The sequence below is a fragment of the Condylura cristata genome, unplaced genomic scaffold (assembly GCF_000260355.1).
Source record: "Condylura cristata isolate star-nosed mole 26May11 unplaced genomic scaffold, ConCri1.0 scaffold00004, whole genome shotgun sequence".
Lineage (NCBI taxonomy): Eukaryota > Metazoa > Chordata > Mammalia > Eulipotyphla > Talpidae > Condylura > Condylura cristata.
In genome coordinates this window covers 49,311,403-49,334,541 of record NW_004567105.1, presented here as the reverse complement: position 1 = coordinate 49,334,541, position 23,139 = coordinate 49,311,403, and the positions used below count along the sequence as shown (strand labels likewise).

The following is a 23,139-nucleotide window of genomic DNA, read 5'->3' as shown; positions in this document are numbered from 1 at the left end:
CTTAAACTTGTGTAAATGATAAAGTTATATTAATGCAGATTCTGATTCAACAGGCTAAGATGGGGCCTGGATTCTGAATTTCTAAATAATATATAGGGATGGTGCTGGTCCACAGCCACCCTTTGAGTACTCAATGTAGGGGGACAGAGTAAAGCATTTCCCCTTTGTAACTGAGGAACCCCAAAACCCAGAGCAGCAGAATTGCCTCCCTTAGGGTCCCTTGGCTGGTCCAGGGTAAAGAGCACTCAGACTCTTTATCCTTCAGTCTCATTTTCTTGAATCACTTTGTAGAGAGTGGAGGAGAGACTTGTCTGTCTATCCTACAGGATGTGTTTTTAAATAGGCAGAACAGGATGGTAATGGCCACCAGTGGCTGGAGATTTAGAGTCTGCATTTTAATAGACAGTATTACTGCTAAGGGGTCAAAATTCCTTTTTCTGTGGGAGAGCATACTCCCACTGTGTAAAGCATAGATACGCATACCGTCCAGAAAGATATAAACAATTAGCATATCTGTTCCTGCCTTTATCTCAAGTCTGGGTTTGATGGACTCTTGCAGCTCTGTAGCTGCATCTTGCAATTGCCCTTATTTGGTTTCCACTTAAATCTACTGGTTTTCTTTCAGTCCTTATGAATCTGTGGATTTCACATCTCCTTTACCCACTCCCCAGTCCTCCCTTTTGTTCCTTTCACTTCTTGTCTCCTCACCTCTCTTCCTCAGGGACTATCTAATTTATCCCATAAATTAGATCAAAGCTGTCCTTCTAGGTTCTGCATCGTCAAAGAAATGTGTACCTCTCTTTCCCAATGTCCTTTGCTATATTTGGCATATCCGTTCAATGAATATCACCAGTCTTTACCTCTAGACTATAAGCTGTACAAGGACAGGTGTCACCTCTATGCTTGTGCACTACTGCATCTAACAAGGTGCCAGAGACAGACAGTCCCTCAGCAACTCTTTGCTGAATGAGTAAAAGAACAAATGAAGACATCAAATCCAGTCTGGGATCCTCCTCAATACCTGTATTGTAGATCCGGTTTTTAATGGCATGACTCACAGCAGTCTCTTTCCAGTCCATCAATTATATGTGAATTACTACTGATCTGCATCACTTCATTTTGCCACTTGCTTAACACATGATGATATCATTCATAAAATTCCCATCACTTTCTTTTTACTCTTCTTTTGTATACCCTCCCCCCACCCCCCCCAAAAAAAAACACACCCTATAATACTATGATTTGCAGACACAGATGGACAATTAGCCAATGTCATATAATTGGATGTTTGCTTTTCCCACTGCCATTTGGCTTTTAATATAAGACCAAGAGGGCTACATAAGTTAATCGGTTTGTGATGCTGAACCAGGTAAGGGATCTCTTTAGTCTCAGTTCCCATGGCATAAATTGAAGATAAGAACAGTACTATCATAAAGGGGTTTTATGAAGATACTGTATTTAAAATACTCAGATCTGTGCTTGGCACAAAGTCACCATGTATGAACCACTAATGGTCTAAAATTGTTCCTGAAATGGTGGACAAATAAAAGCTCTAAGCTGTAGAAGAGGGTATTGTTATCAAAACACATATTCATAGAACAGTATTTTTAGAAATAGAATTTAAACACATGAATCAAGTCACTAACCATGTGTTCACTTACTTTAATTTTTACTAAAAACCCTATGGGGTGAGGGGTGGTGGTGGTAGGCATCATTATCCCTATTTTCAGGTGAGAATCTAACACTCATACAGCTGATAAGTGCTGACTGAGCACAGGTATCTCGGTCAACTCCGGGGACCTAAGCAAAATTTCCTTGGGCCTAGTTCTCATCTTCATCTGCAGAGGGGCAGTCAATTACTGTATAGATTCCTTTGGTTACTTTCATTATCAGCAGAGAACATTCCATGGCAGAGTATGCCAACAGAGCTTATCATGACAGGAAGTTTCCAAGACATGCCAAAGTAAAGGACTGTAGAAGATATCATTTTCCTCAGTGAAAACCAAGAACTCCCTTCACCCTGGCTTTGTATCTCTTCATGTTCTGCAAAAGTGTACTACAGACAGCTGCTTTGTGCAGACCTTCTAGAAAACAAAACAATAACATTATTGAATGTTGACATTCCCCTTCCTAATTAACATGCAGAAATATGCAACCCATAACTCCAATTTGAAAGGTCATACTGGCATTGTACTTCCATGCTGAGGGAAAACCTTTGCAATGCTCACAGGCTATGATGACTAGCTGCTCTACCCAGAGGCATCTGTAAAAACAAGCATGTTTGGAAGTGCACTCCCGCCCCTCCCAATAATTCATCTCTTGTAAATTCTCTCCTAGAGAAGTCCCGGGGGCTGGTCGAGGCAGCAACCTGTCTCTCTCTGGGAGAAAATGTCAACAGAGGGAAAATAAAGGCAAGGCAAAAGGGAAATGGTACAGCTGATTTATTTTAAGCACAACAAATAAATTAGCTCAGTGCTACCATAAGGAAGCTGTGCCAAGAAGGGCAGACACATTTACTCCTGACTTCTTTACCTTAACATTCACTCTGCCTACTGACAAAATGAGGAATTGGTTCAAATTACAAAGCAGAGATCAATTATGATTTCCACTAATAACTTTTATGCCCTATGAGGGATGATAGGTAGATGCCTTATATAACCAGAAAGGGCCTCTACTCTGTTGGAGGTTATGCAAATCTGAGCATCATTGCTGGTGGGGGTGGAGAGTTTCATCATGGAGAGCCTGTCCTATCTTCAGCCCCAACCAACCTGGCCTTTCTCTGTGTTTCTCTTCTCAGCAATAGATGATGGTAACAACATCTATTCGGTTACGTAAGACAGAAATTAGTGGTCTTCCAGGGGGACTATCACCACCTGCTTCTTCTATCCCCTCCTTACAATAACCAGTGCATTATCAAGATGAATGTCCTAATCACACAAATAGCTCAAGATTCAATGGATTAATCCCCACCACCACCACCACCACCACCAGGCCAAAGTTAACTACATCTAGGGTTATGCCAGCTGAAAAATAGTTGTGTGCTGTTATTTGTTAAATCTAGCTCCCTACCATCAGCTCACTCATCAGTGCTCACTTCAATAACGACTCCACTTTATGGTCTCCCTGATAGATACTAGGACACTTACAAGTACATTTATTTTTTAGGTTATTTGACTAAAGTTCCGTGTGTACTATTTAGTAAGACCCATAAGGACAATGATCACATCTGGCTTTATTCAGCATTTCATCTTTAATGAATACATGAACGGACAAACAATCTAGCAATAGAGTCTATGAATGTGTCAATTTCCAGGCAGCAGGCACAGGAAATGTTGGCATCCCCAGTCTGGCCTGTTAGATGATGGGGGGGGGTGGCATTTGGCCAGGCTTTATCCCCAATTCCCATAAGTGAATTAGACCAGTTTCTGTCTGGATCTCAGTGCTGTCATGCAAAGAGAAGTGCATTCCTGTATTTCCAGCTTTAAAATCCTACAACCCTGCAATTCTAAACCTTAAACAAACACTGGGCCCGAAAGAATATTCTGAGAGATTATTAAGTCTGAGTTTTATTGCTTTGCTCTACTTGTCTGCCCTATCATGTTGCTGAATGTGTCCAGAGAAGATCACCACTTCTCTGCAGCAATATCTTGGGTGGATTCAGAATTATGCTTTTTAAAAGAAGCTTAACTTTTCAAGATTTGCTTAGCTTTCTGAAGTCTGCTAAACAAGATGGGGAAAATCTTCAATAGGTCTTCACTCTTCCTTTCAGAGGTTGCTATACTGGAGTTGCTTTGTAAAATCTGGCAATCATCACCCACAAGTGACTATTTAGTTAATTAAAGTCACAGTAGCAACATGTATGTGACTAGTGGCCGCTACACTGGCAAGCTCAGAAGACTGACCACTGCAGAAAGGCTATCAGACAGTACCCGGTCAACAGGAAGCAGGCAGGGCTCCATCTCCTGCCTCATGACATTCATGGCCAGTGCTGAAGTCAAAACTAAAACAGGGACACCAGCCTCTCAGCTGAACTCAAGCTATCCCTACAAGCTTCAGTTCAAAGGTCACCTCCACATGGTGGTGGTGTGTGTGGGGGGTGTTTCTTGATATAAGCTTAGAGGCAGTGCCCTGGGCATTTGTTTCTGGTGCAAACCCAAAGTCCCCTCCTAGCCATACTCATCACTTCTTTTGAAACTTTAAATGTAATTACTCCCCAGACTGTGGGAACAGAGTGTTTGCCCTGGAGCCACACAACCTGCATTTGAATCTTGTCTCTGTTTTGAGCTCACCAAGGGAACTTGGAGAAGACAGCTGACTAGCATCTCTGTGCCTTAGACAACTTGTCTGTAAAATGGGGATTAAGAAGTACATGCTTGAAGGGACTTTGGGGAATGAAATGAGTTGGTGAGTACAGTGGACTTTGAAGAACACCAGCACATTGGATACACTGGACAAATGTTGACAAAAATAACAAAGAAAGATAAACACCTGCGAAAGCAGAGCTGTTTTGGTCTTCTGCCCTATATATCGCATGCCCTGCCTGAGGAGAATGTCTAAGGAAACACTTAATAAATAGTTGTTGAAATGAGCTGTGCGCACATGGAAGGCTGTGCTTTCCAACCACACTGCCAGGTGCAGCTCTCTGCCCGCCTGTGATGATGCCCTTTTCCTAATAAATTTGTCCTTTTGAAATGTAAATAACAAGCCAATTGCTGAAAACTTATCCTATAGACACATTCAAAATAGCATACTGATATCTAGGCAAGATGTCCACTGCAGCAGTATTTGCAAAACCTCAATAAGGGGGTGGGGAGACTCTAAATGTGCACCTGCATCAGTGGATAGCTAAATAAATTACGCACTTTCACATCTTGGGAGGATGTGCAACAGTTGCAGAGTGAGTTGGAACTCTATAGGTAACGCATAAAGAGCTCTAAGAAATGTTAAACACAAAGGCCAAGAATAGAGTAAAATAAACAAGAAGACAAGAGCTTATACCACTTGCTCTAAGTCTAGCGACTCTCTGGAGCCAACTTCAGCTCACCCATCACAGCTCACCTCAGTCACTCTCAACTCCATGGTCTTTAACTTTAGAGACTCTCCTACTTACAAGCACATTTATTTCTGTGATTAACTGAGGAAAACTGCTTGTTCACTTTAACAGTGTTTTCGTGTATTGGTTTAAATACTCTTTAAGTTCTTTACTATATGAAATATTCCATCGTGTGCAATTATTCTTCTTCACAAATGTTTTAAGTGACTTGCTTTAAACTGTGGGCTTTGTGGCTTTCAATCGTGTGTTTGGTAGCATAATTTTTTCTTACTGGGGAAATATATATATATATAAGAGCAGGGAAAAAAGATGGTAAGTACCTAGGAAGTAAATAAAGATATTTTATTGGCAAATTCACCAGTTTACTGACTAAAGGAAGGGGGAAGGAATCCACTAGGGCGGCAATTTCAGGCCAGTCGTGTGTGTAAATATAAAAGCCAGGCTGATTGAGAGCTTGCATGTGTCAGACGCTGTGCTCAGCCCTTTCCAGTTATTGTCTCATTTAATCCTACCTATGAGGAAACACTATTATTATTCTCATTTTAGTGAAGGGAGAATGGAGACATGGAGCCACTTGCCAGCGGGCACCCGGCTCAACAGCAGAGAGGCTGAGGTTCAGTCTCGGGCAGGGCCACAGCCAGGCCTGTGTGCTCCTCAGTGTCCGAGCAACAGCAGCTACCTTGGCAGGGCGGGTCCAGGGGAGGACGGAGGACAGAGGACGTGCTCTCAAGGTGTACCCAGCCCCATTCCTAGAACACTACCTGGCATTTCATAAAAATTCCTTTTTGCTTTCAGCTTTTAAGAGTCAACATAATAATAATAAACTGCAGTTGACTCCCAAAAGGATGAGTTGTTTTATAAGGTAGGGAACTTATACAGTTAAAGGTCAAAGGCTGAGGAATGCTGTACATGGCTTAAAAATGGAATGGATTAATCCTGGGCCTGAGAAAATTTCAACTTGCAAGTAACTGAGCGATGTTCAGATAGTTTCAAATAAGATGATCATACATTCTATGAAAAGCATTTCCCTGATACACCACACCAGCAAGTTAGGTTAAAGTAGGAATGGTCTTATTCCTACAACTTTTTCTTAATTCAGGATCTTCCTAGGGTTTGCAGGAAAGAGTGTGGAATCTGAAAGTTGAACTAAGCTGGCTTTGTTCTAGACTCTACTGTTGTAGAAACAATTTTATAATCTCGAAAAAATTCCTAAATACTACCTGGCCTCAACAACTCTGTCTAGAAATCTGGTGATAATAGGTACCGCTGCTGAAGTCATAAAATTAAATGGAAGACAAAATGACTCCACCTACAAAAAACCTATAATGCAAATATCTTAATAAAATGGATTTATTTCCTTTTCCACCACACAAATAAATTGTTGCCTAAGTCACACAATTTGATTTTCCTTTTCAAACCAACACTTTTCTGACTTTGTCAACCAGTCCCACTTTTGATCTCTCCAGAAATGCAAATATGTATTTTCTTATATAAGGGAACTCAAACTCCCCAGATGGACATGGTGAATGATTTTAGATGAGCTCAACTGACGCTCTCCTAACAAAGAGGATTCACACTTTTTCTGTTATCAAGTCACTTCAATTTTTAATAGATTCGTGTGAAAAAGACAACATGTTGAAGAAGTTCCTGGTATATCCACTCAGGCACCTTTCTCCCCTCATCTCACCCCCAAACCTTACTGAATTGTTGTTTCTAGGGATGGTTTCAGATTCCTCCAGACCATCAACTACCCAAACACCTGCACAAAGCATATGCAACTGATAATTAGCAATAATGAGAGGAAATATTTACAATCAAGAATTAGATTACAATCAGGCATTAGATTAACATTAAACACTGTTCCATGCATATTCACAAGAAATGGGTAGCACGTATAATGATAATATTCTTTCCTTTCCTCTTCTACAGGGTGTAAATTAAAGCAGAATCAAGATGCCTAAGATTCATGGTCATCACCTGACTGTTAGCCATTGCCTAGTCCACAGTTTATTATCTCCAAGCTATAAGACCTGACTGTGTATTCATCATTTTTTTTAAGTCGAATCTTGAAAATGTCCCTATGACTGATCATCAAATCCAAATTTTGAGTTTATAAAGAGGTACACATAGCATAATAATGTAACCAAGTTAATAATATGACACAGCTAAAAGAATTTTAAACCTGGGACTCCCTGGTGGCTCAGGGATTTAAGTCTCAGCACAATGAAGCTATTGCCAGCCACTGCAGCATGAATTCAATCCCCTGCCAAGGAGCTGACCCACATGGTGTAGCAGATCTCTCCTGTCTCACCCACTGCTCCCTCAGCAGTATACTTCGTCAACCTGCCTGTTCTGCTCCAAGTAACAGATCTATGCTTTTTGCTGGAGCAGAAGTTTTGAAATTTAAAAATTGAAAATGACTGAATATTTATACACAAGGAAGCATACACACTATGGTATGCTTGTACGAAGAGATTACATAACCACTTAAATAAGATCATAGGAAAGAGCAAAGACCCAAGAGACATACTAGTAAATAAAAAAACATGATTTTCATTCTGTGTACCACCTTGTTGGAATGGTACCTTTTGAACAAAACAGGGAGGAAAGAGTACACACAAAAACACACTTGTGTGTGGATGAGATCCCATATGTAGAGTTGCAAGGTCAATGCCAAATGTAAGAGAAAAAAATTAAATTTACATTTAAAATAACTTAGTACATTTTTCAGAATGTTATTATTTGAGACAGAGGATACAATATACTTTTTTTAAGATTTATTTTTATTTATGTAAAGAAGAACTAGGGTGCAGGCCAGAGGTGGGGATGTGTGTGAGAAGAGTCACCAAAGACAGAGTGGGGAGACACACAAATTATATGTGTACATATATATATATATATATATATATATATATATGTAATATGCACACATACACACACACACACATATGCCTGCTTGCATTTTATGTAACAAAATTTTAGAGCAGTACAATTTTTACTCAAAATTAAACACTAGAAGCCAGTAATTGGTTAAAAATGATGTTCCCGGCCCTCCCTGGTGGCGCAGCGGGTTAAAGCACAGCACTGAGAATCTAAAGCCGCTTCCGCATGAGTTCGATTCCCGCCTGCCCCGGAGGTGACCACATGGCGTGGCAGACCTCTCCTGACCCGCCCGCTGCTCCCCTCAGCAGTGTACTTCGTCGATCTGCCTGTTCTGCTCCCCACTCTGTCTCTGGTGAATCCTCTCACCCTCCGCATCTCTGGCCTGTACCCCAGTTCTGTATGAATAAATAAATAAATCTTTAAAAAAAAAATGATGTTCCCTGAAGATTAAAAAAAACTAATGATAAGGTAACATTTTGTAATTGACCTTGATTTTTCTTACTTTTTCTAATAGCCCATATTAAAAGACAATTCATTTTCCATTAAAAAAAATCAAGAGAAAACACCTGAAAGAAAAAAAAATTTTAAAGAGCACCCCAAAAATCTTATCTCATGTATTGTATTAATATTACTAACACAGTACAGTCAACTGTACCCTCTATTGCTTTTTTAGTCTTCTCTTGTTCATAAGAAGCCTAGATGGTCCTGATTCTGCTGAGGAGCCCAGGAGACAGGAGCCCTTGCTGCTGCATTCAGACAAGCTCACCTTCATACGTGCCAATTTCCAGAAGAGTCCCGCTCTGTTCAAGGTCCAAGAACTCCTTCACAGTCAGAAAGTTATAGTCCACGCCAGGCACTTCTCCTTCTCTTGGAGATCGGGTTGTGCCTGCAGCAGACGAGACAAAGGCACGAGAAACCATCAGTCAACTAAAGTAAGAAGCACTTCATCTAGGTGTAATTAAAATAACCTGTTCAGTAAGTTAGACAACCCAAGATCCTGCAGACCTATCTGCCCAGACAGGGACCAGGCAACTTCTTTCTAATAGAACAGCATCCTCACTCTACCCACCGGTGCCAGGACGCTTCAAAGAACAGAAAGAGAAACCAAGCACAGCTAGGTAACCTGGGAAGCGTACTGTCATTTTTTAAAAATGTACTGAATAAAAATGGTGAGCTGCATACAAAAAACATTCACAATCAGCAGCTTTCAGGACGCTAGTAAATACTAAGATGTTATCCACCTTAAGCTCGGAGCCTAAGGGGTTTATATTTTTATCCACAGACCTCGAAATTCTTGTGTTCTTTGGTACATCCGGCAAGTTCTAATGTAATAAGCCCTTTGAAGAAAATGACACCCACTGCATAAACACATCACTAGAGAAATGCGATTGCTCAAGATCTGTGGTTAGACATCTCCCAGGGATTAAAATGCTGCTGCTCTCCATGTAATTAATATGTTTGGTAAAAAAGAGGCCACCCATAAATTCTAACTGTGGAGAAAGGACATTACATTTGCTGGAAAAATCTCCACTTAATCTGGTCACTTTCTCAGTAACTAATAAATAGAATAACTCCTCTTAGGAAATAATAGAAATGACAGTATTTACTTCCTCCAAGTCAGGTGCTGGCTGTAGTATTATCATTTCAGCTCAATTTCAATTGAAAGAACAGAAGCAACGGAGGATTATAGTTTACAAAAAAAAAAAGTCAAAAGAAGAAATAAAGAAGAAGCAATTATATATGCCATAGAAGGAACCAATATATTAAAAATCATAGTAGACAAAAAAGGGCAAAGCATCTTTGCTGCTGCTATAGTCAAGTTAGGGATCTGATCAACAATAGCTTACTTCCAAGACACCAATTGTTACCTATGGTTCTTTCGGGTCAGTGTTTCCTATGTAATAAATAAGGATTTTTTTTTCTACTCCAAGGAACATAAGTGTGGATTTCCTCCTATTTCTAGGAACTTTAGAGTAACCAACCAAAAGCATGTACCTTGTTGCTCTAAATATCCTACACAGTAGAGTCTCTGATAGTGTGCCCACATGAATGATCATGGCCACATACCTATACAGATACAGAATGCTGAGGTGAGAAACTCAAAACTTTTGCATATTTTATTACTGAGACTAAATACACTTTTTTGTGTGAACCCAATTTGTGTAGGATCTGAAATTTGAGTGTTATAAATATTGCAAGTTGTCCATAGGACAGTGGTAATACAAAAGTTTGCACATGATGCTCCTACTGCTACTGTTCTGGTAAAGAAGCCTGTCTGTGTCATGTTCAGAATCTACTCTTGTCCTGTTTTTGAATCTGTCCTCATTTTTACCTCACCAGAGGATAAGTACCTTATACCTTGTAAAATTATAACTCCAGTGTCAAGTCTATAGTAGGTACTGCAGAAACATAAAGTGTATCTGTTGATGAGCATAGATCTAACATGAGAATAATGGGCTCATGGGTTGGCTCTCCAACATGTAGCTTGATCCCTGCCCTGGAGGTGATACCCATGGCGTGGCAGACCTCTCCTGACCCACCCGTTGCTCCCCTCAGCATTGTACTTTGTCAGTCAGCCTGTTCTGCTCCCCACTCTGTCTCTAGTGAATCTTCTCACCGCCCCTGCACCTCTGGCCTGTAACCCAGTTCTGTATGCATAAATAAATTTTTTTAAAAAAAAGATAAGGGTTCTATCACAAAATGTAAATATTTTAAATAATGTAAGAAAGTCTATCCAACTGAAAAGAAAAAAATCCCATCAGTTTATCAACTGTGCCAGATAAAACTTTTGAAGAAAAATCTGCTGATGCAGTGGATACAGTGTGTAAGAAAATCAGAAGACAAGTGACAGCCACCTTATTTTTTGACCTGAATATTTGGGCTGTGCCATTTATAGAGTTCAAGATATTGGGAAAGTAGTTTCAGATTAAAAGTTCCTTTGGTTTGACCCATGAAGTTTGAGATACCTATCAGATGCCTCGCCATCGGGAGCTCAAACTGTACCTGAGTCTCAAGATGAGAGTGGAGGCTGGGATGTAAACATGAGGATAATCAGCAGACCACTAGAATCTGAAGATAAGAGACAGAAAACCATAATCTAGGGTGAGAACACTGAAAGTGAAGCCACGAAAGTTGAGCCTTGTAAATTAAAAATTATAGAAACTGGGAGAAAGGAAAAGATGCTCAGAGGTAACTGAGAGGCAGCAGTCAGCAAGGCAGGGCAAAGGAAGAGGGTGTGAGGTCTTGGAGCCAAGTGAAAATGCTATTCAGCCAGCTATCTGAAAGCACAAAATAGTGTGCTGCAAACTAGGAAACTCCAGTGCAGAGCAAGAATAGAATCTCTTTGAAACTTGCGGTGAAAGGGTCTGTCATAAATATATTCCATGGCAACTCTCACACACAGCCTCCATACGAAAGTCCATTTGCTGAATCTGTCCTCCCACTCTGCCTCCCAAAAAGATGAGGATAAATAAAACCAAATGTAAGATTTATTGGATTTTTAGCCTTCCCAAGCCAGACAGTGTTGATTTTATTTCTCCTTTCTGTAGCCTTATTATCTTTGCCATTTCTTTCAACCATGGTTTCAGAACAAATTTGTCAGATTTATTTTAAAGACAATAATCACTACCAGGTCTTAATTTCCTGAAAGGATTAAAAATAATCAACAACTTCAAAAATGCTACATTTTAGAGGAAACATGAACTAACAGATCCAACTTTCCCATGTAAATAAATATGGTCAGAAAGGCCTTTAAGCTTCAGGAGAAGGGGATGAGGAGTGGTTAAGTCTCCACCCACAAAACCTTCAGGGTTTATTACCCAGACAAAACCTTTCCACTCTGCAGACTAGCAGGAGGCTTATTCCCAGTTATCCTCCGAGCACCCCGCCCTGGGTCTGTGCCAACAAGACCAGGCTCCATTCAGTGACTCTGGGGAGAAAAGGGCCTGGGAGGGGACCCCGCCTCCTCTTTTCTTCCAGTAGAATGACAGGCTGCTGGCTGGACACACGCCTGGCAGATGGCATTTCAAAGGGTTTTCAGGAGCCATCTGGGGTGGGTACAATTATTACAAACCACGCTCCTAACAAAGCCAGAAGGGTTACTTCCTGGCAGAAGAGAAGTAAAACAAATTCTATCATGTTTTTCAGGGACAGCTTATAAAAAGAAAAAAAAAAATCACCAGACTGACACACAGGGGTTTTCTGTAGCCCCCAACACTGCCTTCTGCTTCTTGAGGTAGACACTGGCCAACCATATCTTGCAGATACTAGCTTTAAACAAACAAACACAAATAAAAGACCTCTGCCTTCAAGAAGAAGAAAAGACATTATCAAATACTAGGAAAAGATTAATAACTTCCATTTACTGGGCGCTTATGTCACAGGCAAGCTATTAAGCACTTTATCAATACTCTTAACATTTAATCTACGAAAGAAACATCGAAGTAAGGACTATTCTTAAGCTCATTTAATTGATAAAGAAATTGATACCCAGTGAGGTCAAGCAACCTCCCTGGGTCACATAACAAGTAAACTAGAAAAAGTGGTGATTTGAACGTAGACAGTTGGGTGCTGGCATTCCTATCTGTAAACCATCATGGCCCGATAGAACTTTTTGCCAGAATGGAAATGTTTCATGTCTGTATTGTCTGACATGGTTGCCTCTAGCCATGAGTGGTTATTGATAAGTGGCTAGTGTGACTGAGGAAGTGAATTTAAAATTGTATCTAAGTGTAATTACTTTAAATGTGAATAGCCACATGTGGCTAGTAGTAACTAAACTGGCCAGGGCCGCTCTACAAGTATAAATGTGAGTTCCCTACCCCGAGTGATGTCCAACCAGTACAGTTTCCCCAAAGCACCTGGAGTGATCACAAGAATAACAAGAAACATCCTTACATTAAACAGCAGATGTCTTATATTCATACAGATATCTTATATTCATACAAGAGAATCTTCCTTTTAAAATCTCTTACATGCTTTGAAAAACAATACAAACTCTATGTTTTATAACAACATTCTGCTTGGTTCCTATTGCCTGTCTTTTAGAAAGAAAATCTGCTTACATATTTCTGGCAGCATGGCTTGCGGCAAAAACAAAAAACAAAGGACCAAAACAAAACAGTCTTCCAAACCAAAAAACTGAGTTTCTGCCATTATGGGATGAATGAGTGAAATATAGCAGATTCACCACCAGGAATATGTTTTTGCTATGTAAAGAACAGTTAGGGCTACTTGGGTATCCTGCTCACATATCCTCAATATTAACTTAGTCCTCATAAAAATGCGCGGAAATTTAGAATTTGAATGATTCCAAAGGCCAGTATGTCCCAGGTTTCTTGTCTCATCGTCGGCCAGCATCATTGTGGATGACATTTGTCCTATACACTGTAAATAAAACTGAGGGCGATTTATCTGGTTTTGTTTCTTAAACCTCACACTGCTCATCACATAAACAGACCCAGTTTGAGTGTTAAAATACCAAACAATGTACATGGTGACAATTGTCCTTTAGGGGGTAGAATTGGTGAGAAATAATTCCAGGGATAAAGTGCAGAAAAAATAGTGAGAAGTCAAGGAAATCCTATGTACACACACACACACACACAAATGCAGAAGAAGAAGAATAAAATCCAATACCAACCATTAAATAAACTATGAGTAAATTTACACCAGAGTAATGAATGTTACTAACCCTTTCTGCCATCAGGTCATAACTTAACAAATTAATTTGAGCTATGCCCCAGTGAATGTCTCAGAATGAATTAGCAATGCCCCCGAAAGCTCACTCCTTGAAGCTTGAGTGGCTGCTTGCTTCTTATGCACATTTTATGCTTCATAAACTTTTAGTGAGCCTGACTTCAGTGACCCTTGCTGAGGAAATCAGAAAGTGACCTCAAACTCTGCAAACCATGACTACAGAAAGGAAATCGGATTTAGCACTTCTCTGTTCTCTTCTGCTTCTGAAGGACTCTTGAAATACCCAGATGAGGCGGCCAAAAAATCCTACTGATGAGACACTGATAATGTTGTTGCCATTGAGATGTGTTCCTGACACATCAGGTTTCCAGGTAGCCATCAATACCTGTCTAAAGGGTCTCAAGGCCAGGTTGCTGATGGAAAATCACTATCTGACCTAAATCAAATTGTAATCACTTACTGATTTCACTGCTGATAAGTTAATGTGGGTCCTGCTTATCAAAATTTAACAAGACTAGAAATAATTATAGTCACCTCAAGTGCCTCAGGGTTAGGAGAAGAACATTTTCTGTAATAAAACTATTTACATTGCTGCAAATCAGATATCCAGAAAGCCTTATGAGGTTTGTTCTACAGTAAATGGGGATAAGAAAGATAGTTGAAAGTTTCTGTTAAATTCACTCAGTTATAAATCAGTCATAGAACTTTTGCTATATCTCAGGGCCAGCAGTACTAGTTACTCAAGATTTCTTTCTAATCAAACAGCTTTTAAAAACCTTAAACATATCAATGTAAAAAGAGAATGCTTAGCTATAGCATACCTACTAGGATGGCATTAAAAATCTAGCAATACTAAATGTTAGTAAAACAAAACAAAACAAAAAAAAATCATGGAACAACCAGAACTCTCATATTGTGGGTTAGGAAGCAAAATGATATAGTCACTACGAAAAGAGCTGGGCAGTGTGTTAAATAGGTAAGCAAAATTTACCATTTGAGCCAGCAATCACACTCACAGATAATTTTCCTAAAGAAATAAAAGTGTAATCATAAAAAAACCTACAGACAGTTGTTTGTAGCAGCTGTATGTTTAACAGTCTGAAGCAGAAAATAACCCAAATGGCCTTCAGTTGGTAAATGTGGTGTACCCTGCAATAAAATACACATAGCCACATGGATAAGTCCAAGTTCACTATGCAACATGAAAAAGAAGCCAGACTCCAAAGGCTGTATGCTATGTGAGCCCCCATGTATATAATATTCTATAAAAGCAAAACTTACTATAGAAGTAGAGACTATAACAGTGTTTCCAGATGTGGGATTGGAGTTGGCTACAAAGAGACAGCACTAAGGGAGAAATGGGGAGATAAGGAGGCAAAATTGTGTGCATTCTGACTATCATGTTCATTGAGCCACTAGCATTTCTCAATCCAATGGAACTATATACCTCAAAGGGGAAATTTTACTGTTTGTAAAAAAATTTTTAAGAAAAATGATAGCATTACCTTGCATGAAGAATCAGTTACTCCCTGCCATAAAGTGTAATAACTAAAACTAAATGTGGCAAAATCAAGTGTAGTCTTGTCATGTTCTCTAAAGCCAAAGGCTCTCAGCCTAGGGTATGAATGCTCTTACACAGAGTGAGATTAACAGACATTAGACAGGTGTTAGAGAACTATGAAGCACCAAATCAAGACTATCTCCTTAACATTATTATAAGGACTTAGAAATATATAAAGAAAATCTTTTGTTCACTATTGGATTAAATATTCAAGTAGCATATGAAATGATGCCTACAACTATATCATGTCTACTGGTTTGAGAATTCCTGGAACACCTTGGAAATTCTGACACCTTGGAAAACATCGGGACAGAGGTGTGGAGACTAGAGAAGACCAACAGCCGTCACCACACTCGTGAAAGAACTTGGGTTGTTAGGATGTTAAGGTGATCTTTACACAATACCTGTCACTCCATTAATTTCCAGCATTGACTTAGGTGATTTGGCTGCCTGGCTAGGCAGGTGTTCATTTCAACCCTCCATGTGTGTCAGAGGATGGCCTTCCACAAATAGAGAGAGAACAAGCATTCTTGGCCCAAGCAGTCTTGGGCCAAGACTACCATGCGTAGCTGTGCTCAGCTTCTGGAAGATCCAATCTAGATTGGGAGTATTTAGGTAGTTGACCCTCTCCAGGTCTCACTTCCATCACTAATAGGTGAGTATGCCCACAATCAAAATATATATTGACAATTAAAAGTAGTACAAGGGCCCTCCCTGGTGGCGCAGCAGGTTAAAGTTAAGTACAGCACTAAGAAGCTAAAGCCACTTCAACATGAGTTCGATCCCCACCCTGGAGTGACCCACATGGTGTGGCAGACCTCTCCTGACATGCCCATTGCTCCCCTCAGCAGTGTACTTCGTCAGTCGGCCTGTTCTGCTCCCCACTCTGTCTCTGGTGAATCCTCACTGCCCCTGCACCTCTGGCCTGTACCCCAGTTCTGCATAAATAAATAAATCTTTTAAAAAAGTAGTACAAAAATTTAATTGGAAATATTAGCACCTACACCTTAGGGCACTGTGAGTGCCAAGTGACACAAGGTCTCTGTAGATCTCACCATAGGATCTAGTAGCATGCAGAAGTGTTCAAAATGAATGTGCAGTTTATATTTAGCTGGCTTTGATTAGACTAGCTTAGAAACTGGGATGTGAATTTAGCTACACACTTGAAAAACTCCTTAAGATATGCACAAGCAAAAGAATTGCTATGCTCAGGATTTAAGTACATTATATATTATTTTGTGTTCATGTGAAATACCATCAGTGTCAAACCTGCATCATTCTTTGGATTCCAGCCTTCAGTCAATGCAATCGTTTTCACTCTGATGAGGCATTTACCTGCCTATTTTCTATTTCAATCATCTCTGCTTCAAAATAAAAATGGAGGAAATGTACACCCTACAGCCAAGCAATCTTTATGCTTTCACCCTGAGGGGAAAAGTCCTGCCTCCTTGGCTCTGATTCATGGGTGATTTTTGTCCTTCTTTTCCTATTCCAGAAGCACAAATCTCACAGCACGCCCCACTACATGACTTGATGTCTTTTTTTTAAGGCAGTCTGATGAATCATAAAGGAGGATATAAATCCCTTTACTCCTGAAACAGACTTTGGAAACAACATAATCCGTAAAACTAATCACATTTACAAAACTTGCTAAGGTGCCTTCACCCCAGCTCCAGGGACTCAAATGTGGAGCCACTAGAGTATATACTACATGTTACCTTTCTGGATTTTTTAAAAATGAAAAACACTTTATCAAAGACTTTCTATCACTGATATTACTGATTGACATGGGGTGTCTACAGAGAAAAAATGTGTGTGTATACACACACACATATGCTCTTTTATATATGTGGGTGTATACACACACATAAAATACATACACACACACACACACATATATATACACACACATACACTTACACACACACACACACACATATATATACACACACATACACTTACACACACACACACACATAATGAGTCCACTAGGGGCTTCTCTGTGACGGCACAATGGGTTAAAGTGCTACACTATGAAGCTACTGGCACCAATGCAGCAAGAGCTCGATCCCAGGCCTAGGAGGTGACCCACATGGTTCTGTAGACCTCTCCTGTCAGCTTGCTGCTCCCCTCAGTAGTATTTTCAGTCAATTTGCCTGTTCTGTTTCCCACTGTCTCTGGAGAATCGTTTTACCCACAATACCTCTGGCCTGTACTCTAGTTCTTGAATGTATAAATAAATAAATCTTAAATTAAAAAAGGGTTAATTCCTAAAAAAGGGGGGGAGGGGGAAGAAAAGCTAGAAACAGAGGAAGCACAAGGCTAACCCATTCTATGTAGCTATTGAAAGTACCCTCTAAGGGATATGAGAGATACAGAACAACATGACTCACAGCTATTTATTGAGCAATTATTATGTGCAAGAGAACTGCTAAAAACTTTGTCGATGACAATATCCTGAAGCTTGGCCAAGAGTAAAGGTCTTTCTCTTACCCCTTTCATTGGTACTTTCTAATGTATGGTTGAGTTAACTTATTCTCCCACATGAATTCTTAATTTTTTTGAAGTAACATTGGTTTCAATGTCCACATTCAAAGATGAAGGACCACACCTCTTCAGATGTATGTTACCATGTCCTGGCTAGTGTCCATATGCCAGATACTAAGCAACATGAGAAGGTGACCAAGATAGATGCAGGGACTGCTCAAAGAAAGCTTACAGTTTATGGGGAATAAAGAGCAAGTAATACTAAGTGATATTAAGGAGAAACTAGGAAAGTTATGGATGCTCAAATGAGAGAGAGCTGAATGTGAGGGGACCCAGTGGTAAAAGATGTATTAGGAAGTAGGGAAATCTCAAGGTGATAAGTGCTGATGATGGTCATGGAGCTTTGGAAAAGGCTAAAAGAATTTATGGCTTAGGTTGAGGGTGAGAAGGGGTGTTAGTTAAAAAAAAAGAAATGGAGGGAAGAGGGATGCAAACCTTTGAAATTGATGCTCCCTGATGTGATGGCCCTGTAAAGTCAGAAAGGATCCCAAGAAAGGAGTGTGCTCATAGTGTCAGCTACTGTCATGAGCATCAGGATCATGCACACACCATACCAGCTGTGTTGTGCTTCCAGCAGAACAAAGCTGAGGAGATAGGGGGTTTGTCTTCAAAGCTTCAGATTTGACTAACCCTGTGTCCAACCAAAATTGATCCCTCATTGAGGCCTCCCTGATGGCCCTATCACTGCAAAGACACACCACAAAGGCCTGAGTTAGATCCCCAGGCAGGGAGCTGACACATATGGTGCAGCAGACCTCTCCTGTCTCACTTGCTGCTCCCCCTCAACAGTGTATTTCAGTATATCTGCCTGTACTGCTCCTCAATCTGTCTCTGGTGAATCCTCTTATTCCCTGCACCTTGGCCTATATCTCACTTCTAAACAAAAATGAATAAACTCTTAAAAAAAAAAAACAACAACAACAAAAACCTAATGCTTCATTGCAAATAGAAAAGCAACTAAAAGGTCCTTGATTGCTACCAGTCCTACAGAATACTGTAAAAATAAATAAAGAGGGGCAATCTAAGTCTACAGCACTAAAGTTTTGAAACTAGATTATTTAATGCTTCATAGAAGGGAATCTACAAATCATTCCTCACACCTACACTATATAAGGAAAGCTTATGAGGAATTAAGGTCACAATGGCGACAATAGTTAAGTTTATGTGTAGACGTGAAGGGTTAAAAGATGCTTGGGTAAACTGGAAAAACATTATTTCTAGGAACATCTGAGAAAGTGTTTCTGGAAGAGATTAGAATGGAGCAGACAGGAGAAAAAAAAACAAAAACAAAACTTTGCCAATGTGGCTGGGCATCATCCTCCAAATTGTTGAGGAGCTAATAGAAGGTGGAAGAAGGGTAAATTTGTTCTCATTGCTTGAGCTGAGCTGACTAACCCCAGGCAATGGGACCCCTGACTTTAAGAGGAAGAGGACCACATGCAGACTTAGACCATTTGAGCCCTGGTTTTTAAGACTGCTGACTACCTATTCTTCTTGCAGATGCCATACTGTGGAACTTTCTTCTTGGCCTCCATAACTGTGAATCAATTCCTATAATAAATCTCATGACAGATGATAGAGAGATACAGACATAGATACATAAATATGTAGGTATATTGAAATGTTTTAGGTTTTCTCTGGTTTCCTAACAGTGTTATGTAAATCGATCCTTATGAAAATGCACAATTTTGACTAATTAGGCATTCTTCTTTCTAAACCTCCCAAACATAATATAGTAAAAGTTAGAAATGGTCCCCTCATCTTTCTCTCCTAGATCATAACACATAATACGCAGTCAGTGTGTTATGAATGGAATATTGCAAAGCTGCTCAAAGGAAGGTATGTGAAGAAGTTATTACATATCAGCCACAATTCTCACGTTTGGGACCAGAAGGCCCTAGCAGGTTCCATCCTACACAGAGCAACATGGTGTGAAGGGGCATAGGTCTCTCGTTAAGGGGAAATACCTGCAAGACTTGAAAGGACTCAACCGCTTCTCTATTGCACTGATGATTGGGAGAAGTAGCCAAGATATCAGAGATGGGAAGCATTTGACTTGGTTTTCATGTTCTATTTTGTTTTTCTTTTCACAGCTATGATATGGGATGAAGTGAAAAAAAGTTCTGAATGCCAGATCGAAGTGAACACTCAAGTCAAAGATATTTTAACATCTGTCCCAATAGCTACTGTTATCATCTACTTTTTGGTGTGTTGCCATTTATTAGAAGTTAGAACATGTTAACTTTCAAGATCCATGCAATGTTCAAGGTCTTTGCAGATGTGCTGAGTGAATCATACAATGATGTAAAAAAAGAGGATTTATATTTGTCTATGGAAATCTGGGTGACACCTAATAATAAAACAAAAGTAAAAGCTCAAAGGAAGGTGCCAGTGAAGAAAAGCCAGGTTCTAGTTCTAGCTTTGCCCTTCAGTGAATTATGCTGGTGACCTTTATGCTGGTGATGCTTTTTAAGGCACACAGCATCCTTGGTTATAAAACAACAAAAAAGGAGAACCAGTGCCCTGACGATATCACACAATAATTAAGGTATACAAATCAATCACTATGTAAGGATAGAGTCTTTGAGTTATTTTCTTTCAAATTGTTCTGAACCAATAGCAAGACCACAAAGAAGCAAAAGGATTACCAGGTATGAGGTCCTAGAGGAGATCAGAGGTGCTGGTTCTGAGAAACAAGACCAAAGAAAAAAAAAGAGAAAAAAATCACCAAATTCCACATGGAATATTAGTGACCATGAATAGGAAAATCATTACATAGCCTACCTCTGCAGCAATAGGAGAGTATAAGCCACTTAATAATAAATCTGCACTGAGCCAAAGCCCTGGTATGGGTCAAAGCTCTTTAAAATTTTTGAGCTTTTAAGGGAATTAAAGATACCTCGTAATAAATAAAAACAAGGTTTTTACTTTCTATGCATTATCTCATTTAACCCTGTCACAAACCTATAAAGTGGATGTGGTAATTATTCCTACCTCACAGATGAGAAAATGTGGAAAGACTATCTGGTTTGCCAAAAGTTGCACAGCTGAGCAATGGAAGTCAGAATCTGAAGGCAGAATTTATCACAGAGTAGTGCAAACCCCTGTACACACACACACACAAAATTGGGGGCTAAGATAACAAATTGGGGGTTGGGAGGGGTGTGAGGAAAAAATGGGCTTCCATCGTTCTTCACCTAAGGTTGAATAAATAATTAACTGTTCTCAAAAGCAGAGGGTGAGGGCAATGTTTGACTTAAATGTTGACCTAAATGTTCTAGCCTGCTTGACAGTTAATTCTCATTATCAATGAATAAATTGGTACTTGGTTTATACATTAAAAAAAAAACTAAGTTATTTAATAATAAATTAGGTGAAAAAAACAACAACAACTAAGTTATCTTAATAATAAATTAGGCCAGCTTTCATTCACTAGGAAAGTCAAGTACTAGTACCTTGAATCTGAATATCAACCACTCTTCCTCTTTTATGCAAGGAGGAAACTCTGGCACATATGGAAAGCCTGCATTCATTAAAAACAAAGTGCAAAATGCTCACGTTGTCATTGCTTCTTTAACACCGAATATACAGGAAGAAAAAGATCGCAATCCCAACATTACACACACATTTATCAAAAATCAACTTTTTGGGATTATCTTGAGGCATTTTTATTCAGAAAGAAACTTCAGAATCAGTAATGTTAAATCCTTTATCTATGATAAAGGAGGCTAGATCGGATAGATTTTCTCTATTATGTGGGGTAATACTTTTCTCAGAATGAATAGTAGGAGTTTTTGGTATAACGGGATTTCAAAAGTATGTGAGTATAAATGTTTATGTGGGTGAAGGGCTGTAAATTAATTAGGAATATAATTTTTCCACAAATGAAAAAGTGAAACTATCACTGTCTGTGGATGACATGATAATATACACAGAAAACCCAAGATTCTAATAAAACATACTAGAAGAAAATGAAAACCGTAAAGTAAAAATCAATGAAATCAGCAAAGTTGTAAGATACAAAATCAACACACAAAAATCAACCATGCAAATAATGTATTCAAAGAAAGAGAAATTAGGAAAATAATTCCTTTTAAAATTACAACAAAATGAATGGATCAAGATGGCAGCAGAGTAAAGACACAGAGATCATTGTGTCCAGACTTGCACAGGAATTGAGGACTGAAAATGGACTACAGACTTAAGATACTACGAGTTTAAACCCAAATGAAAACACTCTGGACTCACTAGAAGGTAGATAACTGAGGGGGAATCTGCGATTGGGGAGCTCCAATAAGGGAACTCCCAGGAAAACCTAGGTGCCTGGAAGTTTGGCAGTCTGCAGGAGCCCCTTTGGCTTTGCCCCACACTAAAGTCCTGGAGGTGAAGGGGGACGGCTCAGCTCAGTGAGTGGAGCCCAGGCTGAGAAAGACTGCAAACCTGATACGCAACACCTGGGTACAGGGAAAAACCTGACACTGCAGACCCGATCAGGAGTACCTGGGCGCTGTGCAAAGCCACTGAGGACCAGCTCGACCAGCTCGGGAACTGGCAAGATGGTGGCAGAATAAAGACTCCGAGACGACTACATCCAAATTCACACAGGAATATACAAAAGCGGACTGTAAGACTTACATGCTACGAGTTTCAACCCAAATGAGAATGCCCTGGACTCACTAGAAGGAAGATAACCAAGGGAGAATTGGCGATTGGGGAGTTCCCATAAGGGAATTCCTAACCAGAAGCCGCACAGGCAGGATTAGCTGAACCCTACAACTCTGATCAGGGAACGCCAGTGGCTTCCTACTCGTTCAGCTCCTTTAAAAATCTAGTCTCCCGGACACCAGGAAGCGCTGCAGAGGGAGACTGACTGCAGCTGCAGCTCCCGCTGCTCTGCACAGCTGCAGAAACTTTTTGCTCAGCCCTGCTACATCCCTGGAGGTAAACTGAGACAACTCAGCTAGGGAGAGGAAACCAAATTGTGGGAAAAGACTGCACCTTGGAACCAGAGACCCGAGGATACGCCGCAGAGGTGGCCGCAGAGGTGTTATCGCCGTTTGCCCCAGCAAAGCCCTGGATATAAACTGAGACAACACAGCTAGGTGAGTGGATCCCATGCTGGGGGGTGGAGGGTGGGGAACTGCTCTACTTGGAGCCCAGGAGGTGGAGATGAGGAACTGGCAATTGGGGCCCCTCCAGACCTACCAGCATCTCCTGCCCCCACAATAGAGATCTGAGGCTGGGCAACATTAGGGTTTGGTCAGGTCTTGGTGATATTCTTAAGGCATGGTCAGCAAGACTCACAAAGCCCCTGAGTTAAAGAGGGGAAAAAAAAAAAAAAAACGGTTAGACAGGACCCAACCACAGGCCCAACCCTAGGAAAATGCAACAATTTTAA

The 23,139-nt window shown here is 40.1% G+C and overlaps 1 protein-coding gene across 11 annotated transcripts in view; it reads right to left on the bottom strand.

Annotated features, from left to right (window-relative positions):
- Nucleotides 1-23,139, bottom strand: part of MAGI1 (membrane associated guanylate kinase, WW and PDZ domain containing 1) — a 600,870-nt gene that overhangs the window by 111,284 nt on the left and 466,447 nt on the right. For all 11 annotated transcript variants that reach the window (XM_004675998.2, XM_004675996.2, XM_004675999.2 and 8 more), the window contains exon 3: nt 8,703-8,822. In XM_004675998.2, coding sequence (XP_004676055.1) covers nt 8,703-8,822 — 120 coding nt within the window. The remainder of the gene's footprint in view (nt 1-8,702; nt 8,823-23,139) is intronic.